General features: G+C 43.9%; 1 protein-coding gene across 2 annotated transcripts in view; it reads right to left on the reverse strand.

The window, feature by feature from the left end:
- Positions 1-916: 916 nt before the first annotated feature.
- LOC134608104 (uncharacterized) overlaps positions 917-18,236 on the reverse strand; it is a 35,718-nt gene continuing 18,398 nt past the window's right edge. The window contains exons 4-7 of one of the 2 annotated variants that reach the window (XR_010090714.1): positions 4,833-4,975; positions 4,160-4,234; positions 1,050-1,285; positions 917-956 (exon numbers count right to left, since the gene is read on the reverse strand). Coding sequence is in view for 1 of the 2 variants with exons in the window: in XM_063450741.1 (XP_063306811.1) it covers positions 1,274-1,285; positions 4,160-4,234; positions 4,833-4,975 (230 nt within the window). In the remaining variant the exon portion in view is untranslated. Of the gene's footprint in view, positions 1,286-4,159; positions 4,235-4,832; positions 4,976-18,236 lie in introns of both variants that reach the window. The other variant, XM_063450741.1, reaches the window with a different exon arrangement.

The following is an 18,236-nucleotide window of genomic DNA, read 5'->3' on the forward strand; positions in this document are numbered from 1 at the left end:
TAAAGGGACTTTCCAGTGTCATGAAAACAATCTGTTTTCCTGGCACTGCAGGTCCCCTCTCCCACCCCCCATCCCAAGTCGCTGAAGGGGTTAAAACCCCTTCAGTGACTTACCGGAATCCAGCACCGATGTCCCTCGGCGCTGGTTCAGGGTCCGCCCACGTTCGTCCACCGCCGACGTCATCCGGCGGGGAGACCTATTGCGCATGCGTGGCCGGCAACGGCGAGACCTAATGCGCATGCGCGGCAATACCGTGCACGCCCATTAGAGCTCCCCACAGGAAAGCATTGAAAATGCTTTCAATGCATTCCTATGGGGATTTCAGCGACGCTGGAGGTCCTCACATAGCGTGAGGACGTCCAGCGCCGCTATAGCACAGAAAATCTGTGCTATAAACCCAGAAAACTATATTTACAGTTGCAGGGTTAATGGTAGTGGGAGTTGGCACCCAGACCACTCCAATGGGCAGAAGTAGTCTGGGTGCCTGGAGTGTCCCTTTAAGGAAGGCTATTTGCTCCATTATTTGTGGACAATAGTTGTTGTACAAGACAGTAGCTGTTTGGCATCCGAACAGAGAGCAGCCCACACACTCTTCTTCTTATCCCAGGAGCTCAGAGGGTCATCTGTAGGAGGCAATGCACATTTAGAAAAGCAAGTCTTGATCCAGAGGCACAATCTCTTTTTGGCTGCTGACTCATTTTCTCCCCCAAACTGCCAACAGCTTAAAACCAAACCACAGATGCTAACTTCTGCTGAGTTGTCGTTCCTGCTAGAAATTTAGACAATGACAACATATTGAGTTTAATCTGCAAATCTTCCTTTTGCTGTAAATCATTGATAGTGTTAATAAGTCTGTCTCTCCAGTATGTAAGGCTGTTGTGTGCCACTTCCAACACAATCCTAAATATAGGGAAGCAGTTTCTGCTGAGCTTTCCTTTAGTTGTTCCTTGTGCGGGCTACAAGAAATAGGGGTAACTCTGCCAATGGCAACATGTTCACTGGATTCACCCATCCCGTATTTTAACCAAGATGAAACCAATATTAAACACAAAAGCTGAACAAATTTTTCTAGAGCCAACATATTCTGCAGTTGCTTTACAATATCATGAAGGGGGATTAAACAACAATTAAGAGAATATATTACACATTTTACAGCTAAATTTAACATGCTGTTAGATAGATACATCATTTTGTTTAATACACATATCCAGTGAGATATTGCGTGTGTGCAATGTTTACATTATCTTGACATTCAGCTCCACATCCTTGGACTTCATTTTGTTTTCTGTGGGAATATAACAGTCTTTATTTACACAATTAAACATTTTGTTTAAGCAACTATACTTGGATATATACTTATTCAAGCATTTCTGCCACGATATGCAACATATAGAACAGTTGCCACTATAGTTATCTAGTTGATAATACACATCATTCATTTTCTTAAAGAAACATTGTATATATATGGGAAAAGCAAGTCTTATGGCTTGACTGGTGTGTGTATTTGTGTTTAACAATGTATTAACGATCCACTTATTTGAGGTGGAAGGGGTTTTCATCCACCCCCCCCCCCCCCCACACACACACAACTCTTTTGTGTACTTTACAAGTAACGCCAAGCCTCCATAGCAAGCCAGGAACCAACCTCATGCTGATGAGTTGCATTAACAACGAAACAGCTGTCCATGAGTGGCTCACTGGCTTTGCTCCTCTTCTTGAGGTGCGTTTCAAAGCTGTTGTATGCCGCAGACACATACTTCAAGGAATCCATGTATAAGGTGGAATTATGAGGCAAAATGTGGTTCTTTATTGAGCTCGTTTGCATATTCATACCTAGAATTCCTTGCAGTAGTGAGAGCACTGTTAAAGTGAGTTTTCTGTGGGAAAAACAAGTCTTATGGCTTGACTGGTGTGTGTATTTGTGTTTAGCAATGTATTAACAATGTATTAACTCTCTCTCTCTCTCTCTCTCTCTCTCACTCTCACCTTTTAACTATAAATAGGCCAATTACAAAAAACTTACAGGCACGATAGGTTGGAGAGGACCCTGCTCAAACGAGCTTACATTCTATAGGAGGTGGGGTGTAAAACACAATAGGACAGGAAATATAAAATAGGGTGGGAGTAAGGCAGAGCTTGAGGAAAGAGCAGAGTGCTGCCCTTTAGGAGAGTGCAAGAGACAGCTATGTGAGGTAGAGGTTAGTCTGGGAGGCCATAACCGTTCCTAAAGAGATGGGTTTTAAGGCACTTCTTCAAAGATGCAAGACTAGGGGAGAGTCTGATGGCGGTAGGCAGGCTATTCCATAGGAAGGGAGTAAAGACAGGAGCACTCTCACGGTTTTCAAAGTGTATTAAAAATTATCACAATCTATACATCAACGTTTCGACCCTCCAGGGTCTTTATCAAGACTAGAGGGTTGAAACGTTTACTTTGATTATATATATATATATTAGAAATACCAGAGTATTGCAGTATGCAATGATACCTTTTTTATTGGACTAACATAATAATATTTCAAAGACAAGCTTTTGAGAGTTTTCAAATAGCTGCATATACAGCCAACCTGCACCTTTCACTTTCAGACACACCTTCTGCTATTTATGACACCCCACTCACTCCCCCCCCCCCTCCCTTCCTCCCCTTCTTTAACTTCAGTTGTCTTAATTGTTAATCTCTATCAGATTGATCAGTATTGCTTCAGCCCGGAAGAAGAGAGGAAAACTCCTGAAAGCTTGTCTTTGAAATATTATTTTAGTCCAAAAAAAAGGTACCATAGCATATTGCAATATTCTGATATTTTGGCATCTTGTCTACTGAACTAATACGGCTAATTCAATCTACACTATATAATGTTTGTTTCTTTAAGAGGTAAGTATTACAATTACAGTAATTAAGTATATTCATCTTATAGACTGTAAGCTTGTTCGAGCAGGGCCCTCTTCAACGTATTGTTCCTGTAAGTTTTTGTAATTGTCTCATTTATTGTTAAATATCCCCAGTGGAGGTGTTTATTTCTGGATCTCCTGGCTTTCCACTCCGTTATGGAAGTCATTAGAAAGCCATTTTTCAACAAAGGGGCTACTAAATCAATGTTTTATTAATTTTAATAAGGAATAAGTTAGACAGTATCATTACGGGTTCACTGTAATGCATGTCAGTTCCTAAATCAATGAGTATATAATGTGTCAAGGTGATTATTATTACTATTATTACTATTATTACTGGTATTTATATATCGCCAGCATATTCTGTAGCTCTTTACAATGTTATCAAAGGGGGAGATTTAACAATAAATGAGACAATTACAAAAACTTACATGAACAATAATTTGAAAAGGATCACTATAGTGTCAGGAAAACAAACCCGTGCCCCCACCCTCAGGGTTCCCCTCCCTTGGTGCTAAAGGGGTTAAACCCCCTTCAGCAGCTTACCGTGACCTCTCCTCCCCTGCCGAGTCAGCTTCCGAGTGGAGCGGAATGCGCATGCGCGGCAAGTCCCGCACACGCATTCAAACAGTCCATAGGAAAGCATTTCTCAATGCTTTCCTCTGGACTTTCTGCATGCTGGATGCAAATTTTGCATCCAGCGTCGCAGATGCGCCTCTAGCGGCTGTCAGGAAGACAGCCACAAGAGGTTGGATTAACCCTGCTAAGTAAACATAGCAGTTTCTGAAGGGTTAAAACCTGAGGGACCCGGCACCCAGACCACTTAATTGAGCTGAAGTAGTCTGGGTGACTATAGTGTCCCTTTAATTACTGCTATGGTAATACTTACCTCTCATCCAGTGATGAAATTGCACCCTTCCATCCTCCTCCAGTATGACTGGCCTTGCTTATGAACAATTATCTCAACTAACAACAACAACAAAATTCTGTGCTAATGTAATTCTTCACGTAGTGTAATTTATGTGTCAGTAGCATGTGAATTCATAATATATGTATTACATATGTGAACGCTCAGTTGGAAGCATGTGCAGTGTATTTAAGTTAAGTATGGTGTGTAAATTATCTTGGTGTGTAGAATGTCAATGATGTGCTTAATGTGTGGATACAGAATGTGAATGCAGACAGCTAGTATGAATGCAGTGTGTGAATGCAGAATCTTCATGTATTGATTTTGGTGCATATGTGCTGCCTCTTTTGCATATTTTCTACCCACCTCTTGCCACTTTTTAAATTTTTCTTCCACTCGATCCAAAAACGCAGTGTGCACTCCTCTCTGTCTTCTATATCTCTGATAACAAAAACAAAAAACAGTTTTACAGGGTGACGCAAAATTGGAATCTTACAGTTTAGCCATGTTGTTCCCTTTAAGGGAATTGATACAAAATTTGTTACATTTGCAACATTTGTTCCTTTGTTACAATGAACAAATAGCTTAAAGTATGTTTTCCAGGAAATCACGAAGAAATTAAAATTTATTTGCACACATATGTGAATAAATTATGATTCAAAAATTCTGAAAATTTTGAAGAACTGAATGTAAAAATTGCTCATTGTAGGTCTGATGTGCAACAAAATAGTCAAAGAAATAACATTTCAGTGTTTTCAACATTTACTGCATCTGGTTTTCCACATAGAAACCTATGGGAAGTGCAATAAATTGTACTACCCAATTGTCAACGTAAAGGTTGAGCGTGTGATAAAGCATTATTTACTGCAGATTAGTTTATGGGAAGAAAACTGCCTGTTTTTCAACAGACCCATTCTACCATTAACCTGCTTCTATTATAACTGAATATCCTTTGGCTGTACAATGTAATGAATAATACAATATAATAAATAATACAATATAGAAATGAATACAATATAATAAATACAATGATACAAACTGTAAATGATGCAGACTTGGGTGGCCACGGAGTCTTGGGGAGAATGAGAGCTGAGTCCCACTCCAGATCCTCAGGTCTGTGAGTTATAAAGATGTTGTTGTTTGATTTATAAATCTTCTCTTGTAAAGGCTGAATTCCATAAACTGAAAACACATATAATAATAAATATATAAAACCAATATGCCATTCAGGAATGTAGTAGTGAAATTACATCAGTGTTCCAGTATCTTTTTCTTGGTAAACACATATCATCACTGCACTAATCCACTACTGTGAACATGTTTTCCTCCCTGGATGCATTATTGTTAGATCCAGGGCAGAACTGGGAGAAAAATGTGGTCGGGGCATTTTTGCATCACAGAGTCCCACTGAGAAGGGGGCAGGGCCAGAGAGAGCATGTTTTGTCATCGTCATTGACAAGCATGCCCCCTCTCAAAGTGAGCATGTTAGATCCATGTGCAGTACCAAACATTAGGAGCTTGGTACTATCCTAGACTTGATTATATGTATCACCATATGTTGGGATATGAGATCTCTTGAGGGATAATTATACTATTGGAGATTTATTATTAATTGATAAGCACCACAATATTGGTGGAATTATGTATTTTCTTCTATATATTATTAGAATTTATTTATAGGACAATCTAATATTTACCACAGATGCTAATCTCCTCAGTTTTTTTGGCTATTTAAACATTGTGCATGTCTTTAAATCCTGCTTGTGGGATTGCATGTGTAGAGTGAGTTGATTGTGGTGTGGTGTTTTGTGTAAATAGGTTGATTTCTGGTGTGTGCATAGGGGATCCAGACTGTGTTTGTCAGGAATGTAATGTGTGTGTAAGTGGTGCAGTGTGTGTGAGGGCGTGCAGTGTTTGTGTGAGGGATGCAGTGTGTACTTTTTAGGGGTTTCACTGTGTGTGTGAGGGGTGCAGTGTGTGTGTGTGTTTGACAGTGTGTGGGGAGGGTGACACTGCGTGGGAGGAGGGTGACAGTGTGTGTGAGTGCCAGTGTGTGGGTGGGGTGACTTGGTATGGGAGGAGGGTGACAGTGTGTGTGTGTGGGGGGGGGGTGACAGTGTGACCGCGTGTGGGAGAAGAGTGACAGTGTGACTGTGTAGGATGTGACAGGGTATAGGAAGAGTGCAGCATGTGCATGGAAGGGGTGGTGACAGTGTGTGGAAGGAGGGTGAGAGAATGCGTGTGTGTGAAGGGTGCAGAGTGTGTGTGAGGGGAGATGGTGACAGTGTGGGGGGTGACAGTGTGTGTTTGTGGCTGGGGTGGTGACAGTGTGTGGGAGAAGGTGGACAGAGTCCCCATGTGGGGTGCAGTGTGTGTGAGGGGTAACAGTGTGTGTGGGGTGCCAATGTGAATGGGGGTGGTGACAGTGTATGGGAGGAGGGCGACAGTGTGTGTGTGGGGGGCAACAGTGTGTGTGTGGGAGCAACAGTGTGTGTGGGAGTAGGATGACAGTATGAGTGGGAGGAGGGTGACAGTGTGAGGGAGGAGGGTGCCAGTGTGTGTGTGGGTGTGTGTGACAGTGTGACTGTATGACTGTATGGGGAGGTTACAGTATGAAGGAGGGGTGCAGTGTGTATGTGGAGGGGCCGATGACAGTGTGTGGGAGGAGGGTGACAGAGTGCGCGTGCGTGAAGGGTGCAGTGTGTGTGTGTGGAGGAGAGAGTGTTACAGTATGGGGGTGACAGTGTGTAGGAGGGGTACAGTGTGTGTTTGTTGGGGGGGTGACAGTGTGTGCGAGGAGAGTGACAGTGTCCCCGTGTGAGGTGACAGTGTGTGTGTGAGGGGTGCAGGGTGTGGAGGTTGAGGTGGTGACAGTGAGTGGGAGGAGGGTGACAGTGTGTGTGTGAGGAAGTGACAGTGTGTGTGACAGGTGCAGTGTGTGGGGTGGTGACAGTGTATGGGAGGAGGGCAACAGTGTGTGTGGGGGGGGCAACAGTGTGTGTGTGGGAGCAACAGTGTGTGTGGGAGTAGGATGACAGTATGAGTGGGAGGAGGGTGACAGTGTGAGGGAGGAGGGTGCCAGTGTGTGTGTGGGTGTGTGTGACAGTGTGACTGTATGACTGTATGGGGAGGTTACAGTATGAAGGAGGGGTGCAGTGTGTATGTGGAGGGGCTGATGACAGTGTGTGGGAGGAGGGTGACAGAGTGCGCGTGCGTGAAGGGTGCAGTGTGTGTGTGTGGGGGAGAGAGTGTTACAGTATGGGGGTGACAGTGTGTAGGAGGGGTACAGTGTGTGTTTGTTGGGGGGGTGACAGTGTGTGCGAGGAGAGTGACAGTGTCCCCGTGTGAGGTGACAGTGTGTGTGTGAGGGGTGCACGGGTGTGGAGGTTGAGGTGGTGACAGTGAGTGGGAGGAGGGTGACAGTGTGTGTGTGAGGAAGTGACAGTGTGTGTGACAGGTGCAGTGTGTGGGGTGGTGACAGTGTATGGGAGGAGGGCGACAGTGTGTGTGTGGGGGGCAACAGTGTGTGTGTGGGAGCAACAGTGTGTGTGGGAGTAGGATGACAGTATGAGTGGGAGGAGGGTGACAGTGTGAGGGAGGAGGGTGCCAGTGTGTGTGTGGGTGTGTGTGACAGTGTGACTGTATGACTGTATGGGGAGGTTACAGTATGAAGGAGGGGTGCAGTGTGTATGTGGAGGGGCTGATGACAGTGTGTGGGAGGAGGGTGACAGAGTGCGCGTGCGTGAAGGGTGCAGTGTGTGTGTGTGGGGGAGAGAGTGTTACAGTATGGGGGTGACAGTGTGTAGGAGGGGTACAGTGTGTGTTTGTTGGGGGGGTGACAGTGTGTGCGAGGAGAGTGACAGTGTCCCCGTGTGAGGTGACAGTGTGTGTGTGAGGGGTGCAGGGTGTGGAGGTTGAGGTGGTGACAGTGAGTGGGAGGAGGGTGACAGTGTGTGTGTGAGGAAGTGACAGTGTGTGTGACAGGTGCAGTGTGTGGGGTTGTGACAGTGTGCGGGAGGAGCAGGAGTGTGTGTGGGGAGGTGACAGTGTGTTTGAAGGGTGATAATGTGTGTATGTGTGTGGGGTTGTGACAGTGTATGGGAGGAGGGTGACAGTATGTGTGTGGTGTGCAGTGTGTGTGTGTACTGAGAGGTATTATAGGTGGAACGGGGGGCAGATTAAGTCAATATCTGTATTTTTTAATTAAAAAATATACTTGCGAGATCAGAGCATTGCCATGGTAACCGCAACAATATTACAACCTCATGAGAGGAATAACCCGGGCGGAGCTGCAAGCTAGAGCTCCCTCGGATCTCCTCTCTCCTTTCACATGCCGCCTGCTGCATATCACTGCCTGTGGGCCAGTGAAGGAGATCTCCCCACTGGCCCACAATAACACACAGTTAAATGTGTGCCTGTGTCAGTGAGTGGGTGTCACCTGTTTTGAGACTGGAGAAGTCATTATAAGTTGCATTTTAAGTTGAATTTGGGGAAATAACATAAAGCTTTTGTTGCGTTGAGCTATTTAAATCGCTTTTGTTTGATTTGTTCATTGCAAACAGCTGAAGGTGTGACAAGAAACCTGATTTTCAATGGGGATTGAATAATTTTGATTACAACGGTATATTTTAATTTAAAGCTCTATGAAAATATGGTCCCTCCTCTGCCTGGCAATGAAATCCACAACATTAGATCTGTGTGCAAGTGGCACACAGGGTCTGATGCCAAAGATTGAGTGACAGGTGGTTTTCTTGCTCCCTGTCACTGTGATACTACCCGAGCAGGCGCTTGCTGGGGTAGTATGTGATGCACTTACTCCAATGTGCTGGTTGTGAAGCCAGCACATAAGCGTCAGCATTGGGAATTGCCATACTTAGGGATGTGACCCAAACCAGGGCCAATCAGTCCACACGCACATTCAGCCAAACAACTTATGCAATCACACTCAGCCAGCCACACATATACACACAATCACTCTCCGCCAATGCCATACATACATATCACACTCAGACAACCAACACAATCACACTCAGCCAAGCCTCATACAGAATTACACTCAACCAAAGCACGCCCAATTATATTACGCCACCACACACATCTTACTCACGTGTATTGCTTATGGGAGCAATAATGGGTGATAATGTGGTCTTGCACTGGGTCCCTGTGATTCCTACTTACGCCCCTGCAAAGTAATTCAGGCTATTTCACTGGAACTATTGTACATATTTGAAATCAGTTTGAGACATAAATTGATGGAGATACTGAAATAATTAAGGTTTTAGTAAATTGTGGACTGTGAATCCATTTATTATGGGTCTATACTTGTCTTGCTAGTTTCTTTGTTTAAATACATTAATAGTAATTGCATTAGTAGAATATACAGCCAAGGCATGTTGTTTGAAGCTGTTAAACTGCGATTAATCTGTGTGATAAAAATTATTAGATTTGACTTGCCCTCTGTGTGTTTTCTGGATGATTCTAGTGATTTTATATTCTTGTTATCTTTGAATCCCGTGTAAAGGCTAACGAAGTACAATGTCACATCATCTTGGCAGATTATAAATCTACGAACTTTGTTCATTTAAAATCTTCTGATTTTTCAACTGCATAAAAACACGTTTAACCCCTTCACTGCTATGTTATTATACAACCGTTCCTCCCCTCCCAATAAACACAAACTATAATAAAGTATACATTTTATTATAAAGAAACTCTGACATTGACACCTCCTTTGAATTATGGATATAATTGGAATACATTATGGATTCTGAAACTACCTTCAATGCCTATAGACTAAGTATTAAAACTACTTAATCTTCATGTAGTGGTTTTGGTGCATAGATGCTGCCCATTATCTATCTGACAATGTGTAAAAACTGCTGTTTCTGAGAAACTGCAATGTTTATATTTGTCATGGAACCCACTTTTAGTGGCGGCCAGATACAGCATTTTGATGCTGAATGCATCCAATTCTTCTTATAGTGAAGCAGTGGATTCAATGCTTCTCCATGAGAAGGCTTTGATTAGCACATCTCAGTATAGGCATCCGCAGACTATTGCATTAGGTTGTGCACCCTAAAGCACAAACACAACCGCCGCGTGTATATATATATATGTGTATAGTTTATATATATAAATATATATATATATATATATATATATAATAGAAAAAATTGAGAGCACTCAATGGATTTGTAAATAAATGCTATATTAGAATAAACGCATACAGATCAACGTTCCGACCGTTTAGCGATCTTTATTGATCTTGATAAAGACCGCTAGACGGTCGAAACGTTGATCTGTATGCGTTTATTCTAATATAGCATTTATTTACAAATCCATTGAGTGCTCTCAATTTTGTTCTATTTTGTATATTTTGCACAGAGAGGCACCTGGTTCCTACTTATTTGATTTGTTTTGGTATGAGTGCCAGAAATTCTTGTGTTTTCTATATATATATATATATATATATATATATATAAAAATGAAAAAACTCCTGCACTCCAACTAAGATACAATTCAATACCCGGTGCCAAGTCAAGTAAATACAGAAAAGTCAAAAAAATACCGGCACTCTAGGCTTTCTTCATCCGATTTATTATATGGTCCCCAGAATGTCAACGTTTCAGCTCCCGATCGGAGCTTTCATCAGGACACATGAAATAATATAACTACAAATGACAAACATATAGGACACATAATTACAATTTACTCACCAAGTACAGGTGTAACCTCTTTCGTCAAATGCCTGGCAAATTCACGTTCAGTGCACGCCAGGCATTTGACGAAAGAGGTTACACCTGTACTTGGTGAGTAAATTGTAATTATGTGTCCTATATATGTTTGTCATTTGTAGTTATATTATTTCATGTGTCCTGATGAAAGCTCCGATCGGGAGCTGAAACGTTGACATTCTGGGAACCATATAATAAATCGGATGAAGAAAGCCTAGAGTGCCGGTATTTTTTTGACTTTTATATATATATATATATAGAAGGCGTATGCCTGAAGTTGTGGGAGGGATTTAAGCTTATTTAAACCCAGCAAACCCCTTACTCACCTGTCTTCGTCGATTTCGGAAATTCCCGCCTTCACTTCCGCTTCACGGACCTCTGACGTCAATCTGCCGCGACTCTCGTGCTCAGCCCGCCGGTTTCGTGAGTATTTTTTCGTACGCATCGGAAGCCATTTCATCGGTTCATCATACATGTAAGTCCGTTCGCATAATCTTCGTTATACGTACTTTCCGTTCGCAGAATCATCCGTCCATATGAAATGCTCTGTGCAGCCAGTTCGTCACACTCGCTTTCTGGGTATGTTTGTTTGTCTTTATGCCTCTAACGCACACACATACCCACCGTTAGGCATTGCTGGCCAACACAGCCGCACAGATGGTAAAGGGAGCCGGAATAAATCACTGGTCACGAGTGGGGTGATAGCTCTCAAGGGTTCCTGACTTGGCTTTACATTAACGGGAACATGCCTATAGTGTCGGAATGGAGTGAGTGGCGCTATGCTAGAACCTCATTCGTGGTTGTTTCAAAGGGCTGCATTGAGGTTAGACATATCTCACTGAGTAGGTAGTCATTAGACCGAGAAACGTTAGATCATGTACATAGGTCTCACATTTGAAGGGTACACGCTTGTTCAGATTGCACAGTGTCAGACTATGCATGGGGCACGCGAACTTCATTCAATATTAGACTGGTCTCACAAGGATAATCTACATGCGGAAGGAATAGAGTGGTACAAACTTCGCAAGTCACTTTGTAGAAGTTCTGTACTGCGCATCTGGTGGCTGTGAGATGAGGTTTGAGGTCTCACCCTGAAAGGAGAGCGCTGTAATCTGGACGATATCGAAGTCTTTACATCCTTTTGACCCGTTCTTGTAATTTTTGTGGTGTGTATACGCTTTGTACCACCTATAATTCGTGCAAAGTTATATGTAGGCTCTGCAGGCAAGACACCATTCTAACACGCCTATATTGGTAGACAGTCAGATGTATTAAATGCACAGCACGTGAGAGAATTTTACGGGCTATCCTGTGTAACCGAGTGGATAGCATGTTCTGCAAATTATTGTGGCTTTCTCATGAACGTGTCAATCTCATGTTCTATATACGGAGCAGAGAGTTGCTTTAATTCCCAAGGCATGAAGGGGTTATATGTGCCCCCCTTTGCTTGCTGTATTCCGATATTAAGTCATGTCTGCTTAAATGACATGGATCCGCACACCTGTTTGATTATATACTCTCCAGTCTCAGATTACTATTAGTCTCATTCTGTGCTACCTGCACAGTGCAGACAGAGCCACTGACACGCTGCATATGGTTAGTCTTTGTATACAGTGTCTTACCTACATTACACTGTCTGTATACCGGGTAGGAAGGTTTCCCCCCTCTTCTCCCCACACCCCCCCTCTCCCATTGTCTGCCCATTGTCTGTACACAGTTGCAGATTCGTGGTGGATTTCAGTACACAGAGTAACTGCTTCCCTCGGCGGAGTTGGATCCTCCTTGCGATAAGCGTAAACCCCACAGAGGGCTTGATTCACAAGCTGGTGGCATTACGGGATGCCATGCCGGCATCTGTTTAGGAGTGCAGATCATATGTAGACATGAGGGATCGCCGCTCTGACTTTCTTTCACCTGCTCATCATTGTGAGGGTCTTTGAAGCGATGTATGCACACAGCAAACGAAGCCTTGTCTGTACCAGCCCTAATTCATCCTCAGTCAGTGCGGCAATTTGCGTTACGTGTAGAACCCGGCGTACTCCTACGCAGACAAGCACATACATTACTGGACAAATATATATATATATATAAAAGCAAATAACAACAGATATACACGTTTATTCGTATTGCATTTCGAATCAAGGCCACGGTCTGGCACCACGAGCCCCGAGGGCCATTCATACGATCATACACGCATTCTAGTTCGTACGTCCCGACCATCCGGACCCCACATGCTCACTGGGCACTCCAGTTTCGGTCGAACCATACGATCCTAACTCTTTGCTACCCACGTTTCGTTCTGTAGTATGTCCTCTCTCACTAACTACCCTTCCATCTTAGTTAGCAACTGCTGGCTGTTAGGTTCCTAGGTGTCCACTAGTTGTTATTCTCCCCGGCTTCTTCGCCATAGGTTAGTGGTCCCGCGAGGCCAACACCCATCCTCATACTTGGAGGTACTACGCCCCTCGGGCCAAATCATAGCTAGTCGCCTCGCATTGTGGCATAGAGAGGGCCTCATCTGTCACTCCCAGTCTATCTTATGTTAACTGTCACCGAGAGGCCGACACCCCGCCACCTCATTCAGTGGCCACACTACCCCCTCACGCCAACGCATAGATAGAGCCTCTCAAGCCGCTTGGCAACTAGCAGGGCCTCACCCGTCACCAACCTAGTGTAATCGTTTCGCCGCATTGCGGCACTAGCTAGTCGGCCAGCTCACACGCACACGCACTCACGCTCGCGCTCCTAGTAAGCTGGGGGGGGGGCGGCACACTCCAGACCCATCACGCATAATCACTATGTTTTAGATCCTATAACCACATCTGGTATCCTGGCGCTTTATTTCCCAATTTTGTTTGGATTGTGCGTTACATACTCCTACAGCGATACATACAGTATTTCAGAACTATCGTACTCGGCTAATCCGGTGCTTTCGATACGTTATCTCTTATGGGCGACGGGTCTGCTAGATGCTTAGTTCTAGCAGTACGAGGATACATGTGTATATATATATATGTATTACCCCAACCTGTCGCTCACTGGTGATCCTTAGGTACCACGTACACTGCGTGCCCAGACCTAGCTAGTAGACACCAAGACCAGCGGTTCCTCCTACAACTTGTTTCAGGCATTTCTTACATATATTCAGTCAAATAAGTATGTTGGGCCCCGCCTTGCCTTCCACATTGCACGTTGTACAGGTTTGGCCTCGTATTGGACCTTCGTCGGGTCCTCCAGGCGCTGACATTACGTACAGTGACTGCTTCCGGACTCACGTATTACGGATATATTTTTTATTGCTTCGCAACATTTTGGGGGCACTTTAGTACATTGAGTCCTAAATTACCGTTTATCGACTCATACTATCACTCAATTTTCACGTCGGAGTCACTTATACAAGCATTGCAGGATAGGCTTTAGCAATCTGATTGGACCGGGTGAACAGATTTCCCACTTGTTTCATATCGATCACCGAGGCATCACTCCGCCTCCATTTTTGGCCAAACAAATACCATTCGAATCCTTAATCTACTAATTAGGGACTTGTCTGCACGCTCGACATTCACAGGGTCCTCCATGCGCAGTCAATTCATTCGTCACGCATTTGTCGTTGTTCCCGTTTCTCTTTATGTAAGTTTAAGTAGTCCATCGGGAGTTACTCTCGGTCATGCTGGATGTTTCGATTTAAGGTGTAACACCTTATGCATCCTGTAGTTCAATCTCTTACGATCTCATGCCTACCAAGTAACTGCTATAGGGTGCTTGCTATACAAACACATATCGTCTTCAAATTTAGTCAAAGCTTCTTTTCAGGTTCCTCTCTCGTGCAAACATTTCCCTACGGTAGGTCACGGCTTTACATTCTATTCTTCGATTCACATCACGGCAGTTTCATCAGGCGCCTGTTACAGTCCTTTTTCGCTGTGGTTTTATGCAGGTAATCATACGTGTACGGTCAGGTTAACGCTTGTCCACAAGAGGTTAATACCCTGCCGCGCATAGATGGTACAAGTCCACATGGCCCAAATCATAGGTAGGGCCTCTCTCAAACACAGGGCTACTGGCACGGCCTCAAATCTTACGGGATAGTCCTTATCTTCACCTATTGGTACCCATTAGCTAGCAGCTCTACTACACGAGAAAGCTCAATGGGCTTCTGAGTTTTGCATAATTTAAACTTATTACGTTTCCTTCCTCCTCACAGCATGCTACAAGAACTAGCTCCAGGTATCGTGTTATCTTTAATAAACGCTAACCCTGACGTCTCAAGTCCCCTGCAGTATTCCTCCGCTTTAGCCACTTCCGAAGTCCTGAAGTCGGACCTTGCTTAACGTAACGGTTGAGATAAAAGAACACGCAGTCCAGATTTCCTCTGCAGGTCAAAAAAGGTATCAATCATGCCTGAAGTTAGAGTCTACGCAGGTAAGATTTGTCTACTAATACTAAGCAAACGTACTCTACGGCTCACGATATGTGTAATTATTTTATGTGGTTCAAGATACTAAATGCGTTCCGATTATAATGGTTGCTCGTACAATTTTTGCCACATCTCTCAAACAGTTCATGCCATACATTCGCTCCTTGTCTATTAGTCTTGGCCTCAATCCAAGTCCCTCTCGGGACATTCATTCCGCGTGGGGGCCGCCACAGCAGCCTCAAGTTGTCAAGTTCCAACTCATCTTGTAGAGAAGATGGGATGCTGGAAGTCCTCGGCATACAACCAGTACATTCCAAATCCAGAGTAGAAATCAGGCTTGCTTTCTATAATATGTATAAATTATGTTATGATGGATAAATGTTACATACTTTTTGGCCCTCTTTTTGCAGGCCTAACCTCGCGTCGGTTTCGGCACACCTCAACCGACTCTTATATATTAAAAACTACACACACTTTAATGGGCGCCCCTTCCATAATCCCGAACACAAATAGAAGGCGTATGCCTGAAGTTGTGGGAGGGATTTAAGCCTATTTAAACCCAGCAAACTCCTTACTCACCTGTCTTCGTCGATTTCGGAAATTCCCTCCCACCACGCCCTCTTTTTATATCATTATACCTGGGTGGGCCCTCTTTTTGCAGGCCTAACCTCGCGTCGGTTTCGGCACACCTCAACCGACTTATATATTAAAAACTACACACACTTTAATGGGCGCCCCTTCCATAATCCCGGACACAAATATATATATATATACACACACACACACATGCATACATACATACATACATACATACATGCACTGCTGTGTGTGTGAGGGTGCTGTTAGTGTGCTGTGTGTGAGGGTGCTGTGTGTGTGTGTGTGTGAGGGTGATGTGTGTGTGTGTGTGTGGGGGGGGTGCTGTTAGTGCTCTGTGTGTGTGTGAGGATGCTTTTAGTGTGCTGTGTGTGTGAGGGTGCTGTTAGTGTGCTGTATGTGTGAGGGTGCTGTATGTGTGAATTTTATTTTGGAGTGATTGTGTGTGGGGGTGGGGAGGACAGATTGGGAAATAGCCCCCCTCCACTCTTACCTTTTGGGGAGATCCTTGCTGCCATCCCTGGTGGTCCTAGTGGAGAGTAAACTTTAGCCTGCAGGGCTAGAGTTCACTCTTGCAAGATCTAAATGTTGCTGCGGCAACGCTCTGACCTTGCGAGAGGAACCCGGCGGAGCTGCTGGCTAGAGCTCCCGGGGTCCTCTCCTGGCTGTGGGCCAGTGAGGGAGATCTTTGATCTCCCCACCGGCCCATAGAGGCACACAGCATCTCCCCTGCCGGCCTCGATCCATGCGCGGGCATTAGGGTGTGCCCAGGCACACCTGGCACACCCCGTGCGCATGCCTATGCATCTCGGTGATTGTCTTGTATGCCCCTATGCCCTCACTGCTTCTCTAAAAGAAGCACTTAGCTGAACAAAAGTCATCTTCACCCGAGGAACTGCTGCAGAGAGAAAACTGTATCAATGTTGCAATACTGGAAAGTTTTAGGCCATATAAATGTTTTTTTATTTTTTCTTTAAAACACAGAGGGGGTTCATAATTAGAACACATTAATTAACACTTTAAATTTAAAGTGCATTCAAATACATCTATGCAAGCAAGCAAAAATACCAAAATACTACTCTGCCCTGATATACAATTGCAATACTCAAAGCCCCCACTTACATACTAACACTTTATACAAGTTCAAATCAACATTCACATTTGCATAGTTATTTAGTAAAGTGAGAATTGTTGGGAACTCCAAGTGAATCTAAAGTGAATTTAAAATGTAAAGGACAAATTAACTGAAGTAGAAAAATTCTCCCAGTTAGCTATGCTTCTAGTCTGGCTATATTGTCCTTAAAGTTTTAGTCCAAGCACCATGACCACTTCAGTGGCTTTGAAGAACTGCACATACAGCGTTTAACCTCTCTCGTCTTGCTGGAGTAATAACTCCACCTCCAACTGCATCATTGGGTCGTCACCAGCCAACCTGGAACAAGAGTTGGCTAATGTCAATTATGTGCAAATCTTTTTTCCACAGTGTGTCATTCATTGGCTGAGAGCGGTCAGCTGACGCTCTCAGCCAATGACTGGAGACTGGATTGGCTTTCGGTTTCTGCAGCTCTGCAAAATCTGAGAAGAAAGTTGACTTGGAGCCTGGCAGGGACCCAGGTAAGAGGCCAAAGCATCACTATACTATTTGCGCCATTACTGGGGAACCATGCAAGGAAACTCCTGGCACCATAACCACTACAGAAAGCTGTATTATGCTTGGAAAGCTTGCAAATCACTTTAAAATCTATTTGAATTCCTGGCAATGCTCACTTCAGTAAATAACCTTGACAGAACTGCAATATACTAAGCCATATATAAATGCAGGTATTCCACACAAGTACTCAGATAACGCATTCACAGATACCGACAGTCTGGCCCAAATAGGGCATCAGGCAAAACAGTTAAATGCCTGGTGAACCACAATGATCACGCACAGAGGACCCACTGAGAAGATCAGTGGATCATCTTTTAGTGAATAGACCACTAAAGACCAGGACTGAATATTAAATTATAGAGAGAATGCACGCATTCTTTTCAAGAAGCCATGTAGGAGACTGCCATAAATTCTCTATATTGTCATAAACAGTAAAGATAAGCAAATGAATATAGAAACCATATAACTGGAATTCTTTTTCAAGTGCAAGTAATAAAATGTAAGTTACCACTGGATTTATCTCTTTATGGTATGAGAAACATTAATCTGTAATACATTTTTAACCACACACCACACTATAACTTGGTTTCTAATTAATGCAAACTCCATAAAAACTTTAAATAACAATATATAAATACCTCTAAATCTGTGTGCATAGGTGCACACTGGCTTGTGCACATCAACGTCTGATTTGAGGTCTGTGAAGGAGCTGTTGTGAGGTCTCAAAATCTCAAGATGCTGGTTTGATGTCTGTGAGGGATGAGCAGGTGCGCTCTAGTACAGTGTGCAGTGGTGTATTCTGGATTTGTGCTGCTCTAAGCAAAACTAAATTCGGGCTACTCCATATCTAAATTTGCCCCACCACTTTGAGTCAAGGCCACTTTTTTGACTGACAGGTGCACGCCCTCATTGACACATGCACTGACATAGACTCACTGACAGATACACAGTCATTGGCACACACATACAGTCATTGGCACACACACTGTTTAAACAACCCACACTCTGAAAGACCCACTCACTGACACACACACACACACACTCACT

Source organism: Pelobates fuscus, chromosome 4 (genome assembly GCF_036172605.1).
Source record: "Pelobates fuscus isolate aPelFus1 chromosome 4, aPelFus1.pri, whole genome shotgun sequence".
Taxonomy (NCBI): domain Eukaryota; kingdom Metazoa; phylum Chordata; class Amphibia; order Anura; family Pelobatidae; genus Pelobates; species Pelobates fuscus.